This window comes from Clavispora lusitaniae (genome assembly GCF_014636115.1).
Source record: "Clavispora lusitaniae strain FDAARGOS_655 chromosome Unknown tig00000105_pilon, whole genome shotgun sequence".
Classification (NCBI taxonomy): Eukaryota; Fungi; Ascomycota; class Pichiomycetes; order Serinales; family Metschnikowiaceae; genus Clavispora; species Clavispora lusitaniae.
Window position 1 is genome coordinate 833,477 of NW_027093978.1, and position 13,797 is coordinate 847,273.

Genomic DNA, 13,797 nt, shown 5'->3' on the forward strand with positions numbered 1-13,797 from the left:
CTGAATTCTCTATGTATGTTTTAGATAAGATTATATATATTGATGGAAAAAAATAGATAGAACAATCTCCTTATACTTACTTCAAGGCCGCCATAAGCTTGCGTTCATCTTCATCGCTAAAGTGGAACAAGGTTTTCATGACTGGCAATAGTTGTGCCCTTTGATCCTTGTGCTCAAAAAACCCTACCAACACATTTTTCAAATAAGGAACACTCACTGCCGATTCAGGATCCCGACTTTTGTGCTCAGGTACTGGAGTGCTTTGAGGTTTTGAGTTCTGCTCTTGCATGTGTCTGTACTGCTGCGTGATCTGCTTGTAGTTCTTCGATAATCTTTCAAACTTGAGGAAAGTTTCATCGTTCAATTTCTTCAAAATAGAATTCAAATTCTCGTAATCTTTGATCTTTTTGCTGGCATCGCTAAGCGATACACGCAACTCTCCAATAATGTTTTCTAAATCCTTTTGCTTCTGTTGTGCTTCTGGTGACACAGCGCTCATCTTCAAAAGAGGTTCATATTTTGCTTTGAGATTGTCAATTGAAGTCTCTAATTCTTTTATCTTGAGTGCATGCCTTTCGGCAGTCTCTTTAAACTCTTCACTTTCCCTTTGCTTCCTTTTTAAGGCAGTGTGCAAGTTTGACTCGACTTCATTCTTCTCCTCTGTAATGTTCCTAATCTCATTTTTGAGCTCGGCAGCCTTTATATTGCTTTGCTCCTCAGCATCAAGAAGAAGCTTTCTAATTGTCGATGATTCCCGCGTCCTCTCTTGCAACATATTTCTGGCTTCAGAAAGATCATCTTCGAGGTTGTTAATCTTCAGTTGGGCTTCTTTCACTTTCATTGTAAGTTCCTCGCATTGTTGCTTGAATACTTGAATGTCGTCCGAAGATTTTGCTTTGGAATTCACCAATGCGTCGTATTTCAACTTGAGAGCATCGAGTTCAGTCACCACTTTTTGCCGACTGACTTGTAGTTTTGAAAGTTCGCTATTGAGCGAATTCATTCTCTCAACTGCCATTTCGTGTTTACTTATCAAAGTCGATTTTTCGGAAACCAAGTCTTTGTTTGAATTGATCAAGTCGGTGTTAGTAGTCCTCAAAGTTGCAATATTGTTATTCAATTCATCTCTTTCTTTATTTTTCTTCTCTATTGTTTCCTTCAATTCCCGGATCTGCTCATCCTTGTGACTTATAGATGATTGCATAGATGCAATTTCAAGCTTCAATGACGAATCTGCGCTCTTGAATTTAGCCAATTCGGCAACTCTCTCGTTCAATTTATCTTTCTCTAATGTTAAACTCTCGATTTCCTTCTTGGATGCAAGAAGCTCATTTGTGATCCCAGAAAGCTTGGTATTGACGTCTTTCAACTCTTGTTTACTTTTAGTGCATACCTCTTTAGAAATTTCCAATTCATTTTCCACTTCATGGAGTTTAGCCTCGGTCTCCGACAACGCTGTCTCCTTCTGTTCAATGGTACTCTTTAATTGAGCGTTTTGTGTTTTTAGTTCTTTCAACTGCTCTTCAGTTTCAGCATTAGCCTTCTCCTTCAACTCCTTGAGCAGATCTTTTGCGGTTACCAAATCATCACCTATATCGCGCAACAGGTCTCTCAAGTTTTCAATTTCTTCGTTTTTCGTTGCCAAATCTCTGTTATTCTGGGAAACAGTCTTTTCAAGCTCACCTTTGTCAGCCTCAAGCTGTATCTTTTGACTTTGTAGTTTCTCCACATGCTCAGTAAGTGAATTATTTTCTTCTTTGAATTTTTCCAATGCTTTGGTACTCTGTTCCATCCTTTCTTCTGCTTCTCTCTTGAGCCGGACTAGTTCTTCCTTTTCGGCTTCTAATGATTGTTTTTCAGTCGCAAAGGTGTCTTTACTTTCCTCTAATGATTTTTTGGCTTTGGCAAGCACATCTTTCTCATCGAGAAGCTCTTGTTTCTCTTTCAAAAGAGATTCATTCGTCTCCTTCAAAATAGCATTTTCTTTTTCGAGCTCGTCATTAGAAGATGAAGAATCCTCCGCTTTGAGGGAGGCTATAAGCTGTTCATTCTCAGTTAAAAGAGCCTCCTTTTCTTTGATAGTCTCCTCTTTCTCAGTTAGCTCCTTTTGTTTGTCTTCAAGGATTTTTGACTTCTCCTTCTCTAATGCTTCGATCTTTTCAGTCAAAACGACGATCTTTGTTTCCAAATCATGAGAAGTTGAATCTTCTGTCGCAGTTCTTGATTTGGCATTCGCCTGTAAGTTGTTAGCCTTGTTCTTCTTCTTTTTACCCTTTCCTTTCGCGTGTTGATTCACTTTAGGACTTTCGGGCGCAGATGTCAGTTGCTCTGGTTCGGTAATGGCGTTCTCTAATTGCGAGATCTTGGACTCTAAGGAGCTAATAGTGAGTCTTGTGGTCTCCGATTCTTTCTCCAAAGCTTGTTTTGCTTCTTGTAGCGTCAAATTTTCAGCTTCAAGTGACTTCAACAGAGCACGGTCGGTCTCAAGATGCGATTCAACGTCCTTCTTTTGTGCTTCCAAAAGTTCCACAGACTTCTTCAACTCATTTATGGTGTTCTCGCTGAGAATAGCTGCATCGCTCAACGTCTTCTCTCGCTTTTCTACTTCCTGGAGAGTTGAAATCTTTTCCAGAAGAGAGGAAACGGTCTCGTTGGTTTTCTCGAGATCCTTTTCTAGTCTTCTCTTCTCGGACTCCAATGTATCCACTTGTTCCTTTAAAGTAGCTTTTTCTTTTTCTAAAGCCTCTATTTTCAGCGTTAAAACTTCCTTTTGCGTAGTATATTCTGCACGTTGCGAATCCGAGGACTTCTGCAACGATTCGAGCTGCAGAGTCAAGTCAGCCTTCTCCGTGTTGGAAGAATCAATTGCACCAGTCAATGCTCTTTTTTCTTCCTCGATTTGCGTACTTTTCTTGACCAATTCTTCTACTTGGCTGGATAACTTGCTTTTTTCGCTGGTTTCTGATGCAAGCTTTGATGTTAGTTGCTTTATTTCTTCCTCTAAGCGAGACTTTTCCTCGGGACTGAGAACTTTCGAAACGCTCTCGGGAGATTCTGTTGTCTCTTTTGTTTCTGTATCTATTGGAGGATGTTCTTTTTCGACTTGTTCCAACTTGGCTTGCAACGTAGCAATTGTTTTCCTTTCGTTTTCAAGCAGAATTTCGAGTTGGCTAGTTCTGGAAGCTAAGTCTTCCTTCTCCTTGACTAATGTCGTCTCGCGTACCTGAGCCTTGTTTGCATTTTCTTCGGCGTACTTCAAAGTTTTCTGCGCATCTGCAAGTTTCTTGGCAAGGTCAGCGTTCTCTTTGTTTGATTTTGTCAATTCGGAAAGTGTCTTGCGTAGCTCTGATTCCGACAAAGACGATTTCTCGTTCAAGCTCGTCAAATAATCAACTAGGAGACCAGCATCGGAAATAGAAGATACAGGGGTGCATTCCTTTAGCACCTTTTCAAAAGCAATCACAAGCTCGCCTTTTCTTTTCTCTGTTTTGTAGGCGTCCAACAACACGGGATACTTCTCCTCGTACTTTGCAAACTTCTTCAACTTTGCCCGAACCAAAGTTGGTAGCTGGTTCAAGTCGATATCTTTCAAAGGGCCCGAGGTGGCAACAGGTATCACTGCAGCTTGCCCGTCTTCTGGGGTTTCCAGTGTGCTTTTAAGTGCCTCATCCTCGGGCTGACCCAAATCTTTAGAATCTGGAGTATTTGTGGTGAGAACAGAAACGCCGTTCTTCAATTGGCGAATGTTGTCTGCGCTTTTCCGAGAAACGTCCACATTCTGTATTTCATTGAAACTCTTGGCCACGTCTTCGGAAAAAGACTTGAGTTTGTTGAACATTGTAGGCTGTCCACCACCAGTTTGGTTGGTATTAGAAGTAGGCTTATGATCCGAGCGTCGGCGAGTGCATATAAAATCAGCACTATCTCCACATACGTAATGTATACACACTCGATGTATATGTGATTGACTGTTTTGTAGATTTCTTTTGAAACTTGACGGAACCAATTCATTCTAGTTGCTTGCGGACTTCAAACCAACTAGAGTGTCCAATAGATAAGCGTATTTTTTACACTTTCCAAGATCAACCGGTTGCGAAAGTTTGAAGGCAGTAGGAACACGAACGATAATGTTCGGTCTATTTCATTTCTAATTCAATTCTACGGATGGGTGGTATAGCCATTCGTTGGCGAGAATCCTACTAAACTCCGGGGAATTCAGTTAAATGACCGGGCCTGAGCTAAATCAAGCAATTCACTTTTTCTCTCATTGCAAAATGAGTTTGCCGTAGTTTTTGTGAGAGTGTCCTTGGATTTGTCTGTTGTGAAAAGCTCAAGCTTCCTTTTGGATTGAGTAAGCCATGTTGCCATCCACGTCAATTTGTCTCCGCGTAGGTGATCTATTTCTAAATACTTCATGTTTGATCATTAAATGGCGATAGACACCAACATAGTTTGAAAGCGCTTTAGTAAAGGAACTATTTTCACTACTCTAAGCAAACCACTCCTAATATTGTCTGCGACTTCAAGAATGCAGAAATTCTTATAAATGTTTACTAGTGTAGAAGCGATGCCAATAGTTGTTTATTTAAGTGCTCAAGGTACAGATTTGTCAGTGGCTAAACGCAATTACACGAGAATATGTTGGGATGGGTAGAGTAAACGTAAGGTATCTGGCACAGCACTCAAGTGTTTCCTACTTTGAGAAAGCTCATACATCCCTTTCTGACTTATTATACTTCAAAATTAATAACAGTAGATTAACAAATTATATATATACATTCTGAGTAGCTAGCGTAACAAGAATTTCACGAGATGATTGGTTGATCACCTCAAAAAACACATTGTAATTAATACTCAGTAGCACGCCATGAAATGAGCACAATAGTAAGCCATAATAAATAACAGTCAATTGACACACCACTAAACGGTGAAGTGGTTGCTTTCTTCCAGCCCATCCAATTCTTCTCGATTAGCGAATCCCAAGAACGTTGACCGACTGCTGATATTTCGGACTTGGGCCGCGACCGGGAGCAGACCGTTTGTTAGGCTGTGGTTTTGTGGATTGCTTCTTATCGCCTTGCTCCCGTGGTTCGATGTTGAGCGAAAGCTGATACTGTTCCTCAATTGTTGGGCATTTATCAAACCAGAGATCAAGGTAATTTTGAATTTCACTCACCTCTTGGAAATTGTATCCGATCCGTTTGAAACGGTCGATATCCAATACTATGTCGACAGTTTTCGTTCGCTTGGCAAAATTGATCATTCTTGTTCGGTTCAACAAATTGTCCGGATTACCATGAAGCACAAAGGTCAAATCACTGAGGTAAACGCCAAAAAAGGGAACACAAGGTTCCAGGCCAATAAACTTGAGCATATCTCTGTATTCGTTGAAGTTTCTGCTCGAATTCATTAGTTTGTTCATATTCTGCAACAGCGTCATCGTGTCTCGAGGAACGTATGACCAAGTCTTTTTAAGTCTGTGAATAGGCGAGGAGTAAAGAGCCGAAATAATCGCCGTCATTGAGGAAAAATTGTTGTAGGACCGACACTTCTCGGCCACCTGAACAAAAAACCGGATTATTTGTACTCGTTTCTTCGCATCATCCTTGCGCAAAATCATATACGCCACGAAATTAGTCAATTGGTTTGATGCCTTGATAAAGTTGGTGATGTTCTCAACTGATTCATTCAAGCCAGATTTCTTCCCCCATACTTTGTGAATTGCCGAAAGTTTGGAAATGCTGCAATATAAGCCAAATTCTCGGAGTGTGAGTTGTCTGGCAAGTTCGACATACTCAATGTCCATGAGCTTCAACTTTCTCAAAGAAAAACTCTTCAATAGCGGAGCCGGAGCTTTTTCCGTTATGATTGTAGGTACTTTTTCGGTGTTGAACACACCGCCGTCTAATATGAATTTGATATCTTCAATGATCGTCAGCGTAATGTCAAATTGTTGTGGCTCATTCAGTCTCAAAAACTTTATCCACCTCGTCAACAAGGACTTATTGGTATAGGATCCACACCAATGATTTTCCAAGAGAAGTCTCATGACATCGAGCACTTTGAATCTAATCTTATCCCTCTTTCGCGAACGCCAGGTTAAATACTCTTCATAACTCAAGCCCTCGGGTGCTTCAATGTTGAATCTGTTCATTAACAAATGTATCAACTCATTCACAGTCATCATTGTGGCGAAAGATATAAGAAAGGTTGTGTTGAATGTGGCATCAAAAGATGAATGATGAGTCAAATGCGCCACCAATGCTTCTTTAGTGCCTCCCTTAATGTTTCCATTAACATCGATAAGTAAATCGTACTCCTCGTCTCCTTGCAAATACCAAGGGGTATTGTCGTTGGAGCTTTTTCCACTGAAATATTCTACATCTTCAGTTTTCGTGCTGGTGACGGTGTTGTTGCGTTCAATCACCAACAACTCAATGTTGAAGTCATCATGCATGACACGGGTGGCATAGTTCAAAATAGTTTCCCTCTCATCGATCAACTGGCGAATAAGCACAAGCACGTCATCGCAAAAATCAATGAGCTCTTCAAGCATTTTTGAGAGCACTTTATCTTGGTTGATGTAGATTCGATCTTCAGCATTGTGCAGACTCTGGTCGGCAAGAATTCCCGCCAAAAGAAACGCGGAGCGTTCAATTGGATCTTTCAAAGCATCACGGTCATAGAGAACGGGGCTGCTTTCCTTCATAGGTGTAAACACATCTGGGTCTTCGAGCGTCAAAGTCTGCGATTGCATCATGATTCGAGCAAGCATATCGTGAAGCTGCTGTTTGCGTTGGAAGAACTCGAGCACCATAGGATAATCGAAGGTTAGATTGCTAGCCACATTTGCAGGGAGAGACGAGTCGATCGATGTCTCTTTAGAATTTTCTTTGGACATGTTCCTTGCGCCAATGGCGATCCCCGGAGAAAGCAGCTGGTCTGTCGAAGGTTCTGTAGACATGGCAGTATCTGTTGGCGTGGAAGGTGGATCTGCGAGAGTAAGAGAAGAGTCGGTTGGAGTTAGAGAGGGAACCAGACTTTGGAGAGTGGACCGCGGCGCGGCAAGAGAAGACAGCGGATCATCGGCGGACGAGCCCGAAAAGTTACGCTTGATGAGACAGAACACGGTGAAGTCAAACGATTCCAAGTGGTCAATCAAGGTACTGGCACAATGCATGAATTTATACATGATGCGCACGATATTATCGTTTCGCTCGTTTTTAAGTGCCTCGTTGTAGTAGCGAAACTGCAAAGCAGGATCTAGGTAATGGAGGACATCGCGAGAAAAGCGCACGAGTTCGGCCGACGTTTTCTTTGCCTCGTCGTACGCGGCCTGGTCCACGATGGTTTTGAGATGGTAGCGATTCTTCAACAGATCGCCGCTGAGATTCAAGTACGGATGCGAGTCGACGAAAAACGGGTTGCACCAGTTGCCGCCGTTGAACTCGTTGGTGACAAACCGCGGGTACACTTGCGGCAACAAGTCTGTTCTGTCTTCGCCGTCGTCCTCCGAGAGGTCGGACGAGTCGTAGTCGCGCACAAACACCCGCTTGTTGCGCGAGAGATGGCGGAAAAGACGCACCAAGCCGTGCATTGTTGTGCGCAAGTTCTCAGCTTCAATCTCTGCCTGTCGAAGGTACGATTCGGGCGGCGCGGTCTCTGGCGTCTGGGCGCGCGACTGCGCCGCCGGAAGAATCACGGTGGCATCGACCGGCTTGAGCAGCGTGGGCCCGCGCGCGGCGGCAGAGGCGCCCGAAACGCGCGAAGCGCCCGAAGCGCGCGACCCGCGCAATGTGTCCGCGCCGGGAGAGGCAGGCAGCACAGACGCGCGCGGACTCAGAGCGAGACTCAAGTCGCGAACGCCCAGCGCAAGACTCGGCAACTTGAGGCTCGAGGCCGATTCGGGAGTTCCTTCGAGAGGCGACTCCTGGAGGTCGCTTTGGCGCCTGTTCGACGGCGCCAGCACATGGAGCTGCGCGTTGATGCCCAACTGCGCGAGCCCCTCGGCCAAGCGCCTGAGCTTGCGGTGTACGGCGCGCTCGTACTTGGAGCCGGCGTAGTCGGCGTGCGAAAGGCGCGCGCTCTGAACTGCGCCAGCCACAAGTGTCGTGAGCTGCAGAAAATGCGCGTCGTAACGGCCGCGGTCGCCCGCGCGGAGCGCGGCAAGGGCGCCCGCCTGCGCCTGGTCGAAGCGCTCGCTGAGCTCGGGCCACCGCGCCACGTCGCCCCAGTGCAGCCAGAACACGCCGCGGCCGGCGAAAAACGGCTGCAGAAAGTGGTGGTACGACGCCGCCAGCGTCTGCAGCGCCAGGCTAGCGGCCAGGCCACGTTTGGGCGCGGTGCGCGAGGCTTCGTCAAACAGGTCGCGCGTGCGCATGCGGAACACCTCCAGCGTCGCCACGGCGTCGGCCGAGGGCAAGATAGGCGGCGCCGTGTCGACGCCTGGAGTCCAGGGCACGAGCGGCAAGGACGCGCAGCACACGCGGAGATGGTCGCAGAAAAAGGCAATGTCGCCCTCGTCGGTGGCGCGCGGAAGCCACACGGCGGGCCGGCCGTGGGTGCGGCGGTGCTCGAGCGACAACTGCTCGGCCTCCTCGACAGAAACAAGGCGCACGTCGTCGGCGTCCAGGGCAAAACTGACCACCGAGTTTTTCCGGGTGGCGGACGCCGAGGTGTCGCCCAAGTTTTTCTGGAGGAGCGCCGTGAACAGCGGGATGAGCACGTTGGCGGCGGTGTTGGCGGCGGTCAACGTGTCGAGGTCTTGCGGGTTGTGGAGCTGCTTGAGCACCGGCTGCACGTAATTGACCAGGCGGACGTAGTTGCGCGGAAACCAGCCGCGGGTCCAGGCGCCGCCGCGGAAGCAGACGCCGTCCCACCAGGGCCCGCTGCGGGCGAGCACGTAGATGGTGTCGCCGAGGTCGAGCGCGAGGTGCAGCGGGTGCAGCGGCGCAAAGTCGTAGAGCGCGATCACCGTGTCGAGGCACCGCACGCCGGGCGGCGCGGTTGGCGCAGGCGAGTCGGGCGCGGGCGAGTCGGGCGCGGGCGAGTCGGGCGCAACGTCTTCCATGGGTTCAGAGGAGTGTTTGGAGGCTCGCGAGATGGACAGTGTGAGGCTCGCGAGATGGACAGTTTGAGTTTTGGCCGTTGTGATTACGAGCTGTCTAAGCTTTGTTCGTTTTCAGCTCTGGACCTGTTGTGTTTGTCAACTCGATTGGGCCTAGTCAACGAGTTGGAATTGCTCCGGGACCTTGTGCTTATCTTCTGATGAAGCGGGTCAGTGCGGGTTTCTTACGGCGCCGCTCTTTCAGGTGGGCCGTTGGTTTGGCGTCTTCAACTTGCGCGCAATAGTCTGGGCCCTGGTGTTGCTGGTGGAGCCGCTTGCAGCTGGGGTTTCTTGTTTGTTTGGCGTGAATGGTTGGCGCTATATCTGCTGCTATGCTTAGACTGAGTCAACCGTTGCGTTCTGTGTCTAGCACTACCTTTCTAACGTATGGCTGCTTGTCTTGTGCTCGAAGATATCCAGAATTCCAGCCAGTGGATGCACACTCTGGTTGGGTCTAGGTCAAATCTTCACCTTAACTGCGGAGACGCTAAGTCCCGTCTGTGTGCAGGTGCTGCAATCTTAACTAGCCCAGGAACAAAAGTGCGTTTCCGGGGCCATTCGCGCCAAAGTAGAAGGAAATGGGTTAGTCGGAAAACCGTGATAAAAGAAGAAAGAGAGAAAAAAGAGAAGAAAGAGAAGAGAGAGAAGAGAGAAGAAAGAAAAGAAAGTGAAGAAAGAGAAGGATAGAGGACAAGACGAGACGAGAAGGAGAGGACAAGACAAGACGAGTAGAAGAGTGAAGAGTAGAATGAAGAGTAGAAGAGTGGCGAGTAGAAGAGTGACGAGAGAAGAGTAGACGAGAAAAGTGAGACATGTGGAAAACGAAGACCCGCCAATTGCCAATCCGACAGCTAGAGATTCGCCTTGTCACCAATCGATGCGAATATAGTATTTGAAGAATAGTGCAACAAATATCGCACACCACGAAGTAGAATGGTAGAACATAGACAGTGCGACAGCACGTAGGTAAGCACGTAGGTACAAGAGCATGCTCCAGTATTAACACATCAAACAACACAGCATACACAGTATACACATCACAGCACTGCTGTTAACGTTCACTTTGGTCCAGGCTCTCCCATCCGGCCGAACATGGTCCAGCAATTTTATAGTTAAATATAATATAATTAAAAAGAGAGGTTCAATGGCCCGGCGACAAGACCCGGTGACAAGACGTCGACAAGACCGGCAGACACGCCAACACCTTTGCCAATTGGCTTCCCAACATCCCACCCACGTGAGGCAGTAGGGGAGGGTGCCACGTGAACCGGAGCAGTCGGACCCGGTTTGCGGCCGCGCGCAGGTGATGTTGCGGTGACATGGTCTGAGCAGCGAAATTGGGTCCAGGGCGGGCGAAATGGGGCCAGGTTGCGCCTCAACACTGCGAAGCCACTCTTGTCTCCATTTGCAAAGGCAATTGAGCCGTCTCCAGCGGCCCACGGCCCGGAATCCCAGCCGTAACCACTATAATCCAGGACCAGGGCGGTTGAGGGGTGCATACTTGCGGTCCCCTGAATGCTTCTATGCATAACACCGAGTATCACGCCACCTAAGCGCATAGCGCCAGGCCGCAGTCACCAAACTAGGTGGTGTGATGAACGGCGGCCCATATAAAGAGGGAGGCTAGCCCGTGTGCTTTCAAAGGCCAGACATTTCAGTCACATCTATCAACAACAACAACAAAAACTAAACACAATGGTCACTGTCGGTATCAACGGTTTCGGAAGAATTGGTCGTCTCGTTTTGAGAATCGCCCTCACCAGACCAGACATCAAGGTCGTTTCCATCAATGACCCATTCATTGCTGCTGACTACGCCGCCTACATGTTCAAGTACGACTCCACCCACGGTCAATTCAAGGGTGAAGTTTCGTCGGAGGACGGTGCCTTGGTCATTGACGGCAAGAAGATCAAGGTCCACCAAGAGAGAGACCCAGCCCAGATTCCATGGGGCAAGGAGGGTGTCGAGTTGGTCATCGACTCCACTGGTGTCTTCACCAAGCTCGAAGGTGCCCAGAAGCACATTGACGCTGGTGCCAAGAAGGTTGTCATCACTGCTCCTTCTGCTGACGCCCCAATGTTCGTTGTTGGTGTCAACGAAGACAAGTACGCTGGCCAGAACATTGTTTCCAACGCCTCCTGTACCACCAACTGTTTGGCTCCATTGGCCAAGGTTATCAACGACACCTTCGGCATTGAGGAAGGTTTGATGACCACTGTCCACTCCATCACCGCCACCCAAAAGACCGTTGACGGTCCATCCCACAAGGACTGGAGAGGAGGTAGAACCGCTTCCGGTAACATCATCCCATCTTCCACCGGTGCTGCCAAGGCCGTTGGTAAGGTTATCCCAGAATTGAACGGTAAGTTGACCGGTATGGCCATGAGAGTGCCAACTGTCGATGTTTCCGTTGTTGACTTGACTGTCAAGTTGAAGACTGAGACCACCTACGAGGACATTTGCGCCGCCGTCAAGAAGGCTTCTGAGGGTAAGTTGAAGGGTGTTTTGGGTTACACCGAAGACGCTGTTGTCTCTTCTGACTTCCTCACCTCCAACTACTCTTCCATCTTCGACAGCAAGGCTGGTATCTTGTTGTCTCCTAAATTCGTCAAGTTGATTGCCTGGTACGACAACGAGTACGGTTACTCCACCAGAGTTGTTGACTTGGTTGAGTATGTGTCCAAGCACTAGATAGGAATATAAACCTGATTGATTGAGATTCAATTACGTGTAGATAAAGTAATCATATGAGAAGATTTCTTTCATGAGAAGATTTCTCTTTATCGGGTATGGTAAGTGCTTGAAGCTTTTTGTCATTCTTTGGCCCATTTTTCTTTTCTGTTTAACTTCCAGTTTGTCCTTCGAATGCTGCAGGCTACCAAGGTTGCTGAAGTTGCCTAAAAAATTTGACTAGTAAATTCATTCGCTGATTAAATGGAATCTTGAAGCATTTTTCTTCTAGATCGTTTACTATTATTGGAAATTGTTCTCTCAAACTATGAATGGATTAATAGTTTCCATTCAATTTGCATGTTAGTGGCTCCATTACCCCTTTTACATGGATAAATTCGTGGCTGTACTGTCAATGGGCTTAGTAAGTTAGTGCCCATGTATGGTGGATCCATCAATGAAATCTTACTTCCCTCTATGTAGTAGATTTTGATATCCTAGTCTAATCTCAACAAGCCTTCATTCTAATCGCATTTCGCGATTATCACCTCGAAAACCTGACTACACACCTTTACAGGCTGATTTATTTGAATTCTGGCCTAGCGTTCACTACATTAATATCGACGGCCATTGGAATCTCCATATCTTCCAACTCGGCGACAGCTCCAAGCAATTCCAGAAACACAGAAACGTACCCACATAGCCATTCTTTGGAGTACAATTGGGAGTCGCACATTTGAACCCAATCCTATCCCCAATCGAGATTCATACGGAATCCCAATCATTACCCAGTGATATCTAAACCCCATCACATTCAAGCATGTCGCTCTTTTACAAGTCGCCGCTTGACATTGAGATTCGCCTCGAAAACGAAGATTCTCGCCGACACGTCGAAGTGCCCAATCTGCTGGGACGAATTGACTCCTTGCCTGTTTACACCGATGGCGAGTCGGTGAAAGGAACTGTGACTGTAAGAACGAAAGAAGCCAGAAAAGTCGAACATGTGGGGATCAAAGTTCAGCTACTTGGAAGCATTGAGGCTCCGGCGGCCCAGGGCGGACCGCTGGAGTTTTTATCTTTGGCTACAGAATTGGCAGCGCCGGGCCTGCTCTTACATCCGGAAACGTTCCCGTTCGAGTTCCGGAACGTCGAGAAACAATACGAGAGCTACCGGGGCAAAAACGTGCTGTTGAGGTACTATGTTCGCGTGGTGGTGACACGGAAGAATAAGGCGGAAGTGGTCCGAGAAAAGGAGCTCTGGGTTTTCCAGCGGGCGGGCCCCGTGGCAGAAACGCCCGGCGCAACAGTGAAAATGGATGTGGGCATAGAACACTGTCTCCACATTGAGTTTGAGTATCTGAAATCGAGATTCTCCTTGAAGGAGGTTATTGTGGGACGAATCTTCTTTTTGCTTGTCCGGTTGAAGATCAGGCACATGGAGCTATCGTTGATCCGCCGCGAGACTGTGGGAGCTCCGCCCAATCAGTTGGTTGACAGCGAAACAGTTGTGCGGTTTGAGATAATGGATGGCGCTCCGGTGAAAGGTGAAAGCATTCCGATCCGCTTATTTTTGGGAGGCTACAACCTTACGCCGACGTACAAAGACGTGAACAAAAAGTTTTCTACACGCACGTTCTTATCTTTGGTGCTTATCGACGAGGATGCCCGCCGGTATTTTAAACAGAGCGAGATTATCTTATACCGTGACGAATAAGAGTGATGGCTCTGGTACATCACCGAAAGTTCTTTGCTTTTGCTAGGACTTGGCAAACATGGTCAGAACATGGTATTGAAATGTGCCCAAGTTGGACAGTATTCAATTTGGCCAGCTGGATTCTCTTCTGTCTTACTGTGCTTTGAACATCACTTAACATTGCGGAACCACTTACACTCACTAAAATAAAACCACTTATCTTTGCCATCGCCCTAGTATCGGGTTTAGAGTCCCAGATTAGGATATACCAGTAACTTTCGTATTGTTAGACTGTTCATTCAATCTACACTTGCGTAGACCATTAAAA

The 13,797-nt window shown here is 47.1% G+C and overlaps 4 protein-coding genes across 4 annotated transcripts; 2 read left to right on the top strand and 2 right to left on the bottom strand. All coding sequences in view use genetic code 12, as the record gives it.

Annotated features, from left to right (window-relative positions):
- Positions 1 to 76: 76 nt before the first annotated feature.
- On the bottom strand, positions 77 to 3,838 carry FOB63_003401 (GRIP domain family protein; the record flags this gene model as incomplete). The annotated part of the gene is made up of 1 exon (XM_002615485.1): positions 77 to 3,838. One exon carries the CDS (start codon positions 3,836 to 3,838, stop codon positions 77 to 79), a length of 3,762 nt encoding a protein of 1,253 aa, XP_002615531.1.
- A 1,131-nt stretch (positions 3,839 to 4,969) lies between these two features.
- Positions 4,970 to 9,070, bottom strand: CSC25 (Ras family guanine nucleotide exchange factor; the record flags this gene model as incomplete). The annotated part of the gene is made up of 1 exon (XM_002615484.2): positions 4,970 to 9,070. The coding sequence occupies one exon, from the start codon at positions 9,068 to 9,070 to the stop codon at positions 4,970 to 4,972; it is 4,101 nt and encodes a 1,366-aa protein (XP_002615530.1).
- Positions 9,071 to 10,801: 1,731 nt separating this feature from the next.
- On the top strand, positions 10,802 to 11,797 carry FOB63_003403 (type I glyceraldehyde-3-phosphate dehydrogenase; the record flags this gene model as incomplete). The annotated part of the gene is made up of 1 exon (XM_002615482.2): positions 10,802 to 11,797. The coding sequence occupies one exon, from the start codon at positions 10,802 to 10,804 to the stop codon at positions 11,795 to 11,797; it is 996 nt and encodes a 331-aa protein (XP_002615528.2).
- A 799-nt stretch (positions 11,798 to 12,596) lies between these two features.
- PEP8 (retromer subunit) lies at positions 12,597 to 13,490 on the top strand (the record flags this gene model as incomplete). Its single annotated transcript, XM_002615480.2, has 1 exon — positions 12,597 to 13,490. The coding sequence occupies one exon, from the start codon at positions 12,597 to 12,599 to the stop codon at positions 13,488 to 13,490; it is 894 nt and encodes a 297-aa protein (XP_002615526.2).
- Between the last annotated feature and the right edge of the window lie 307 nt (positions 13,491 to 13,797).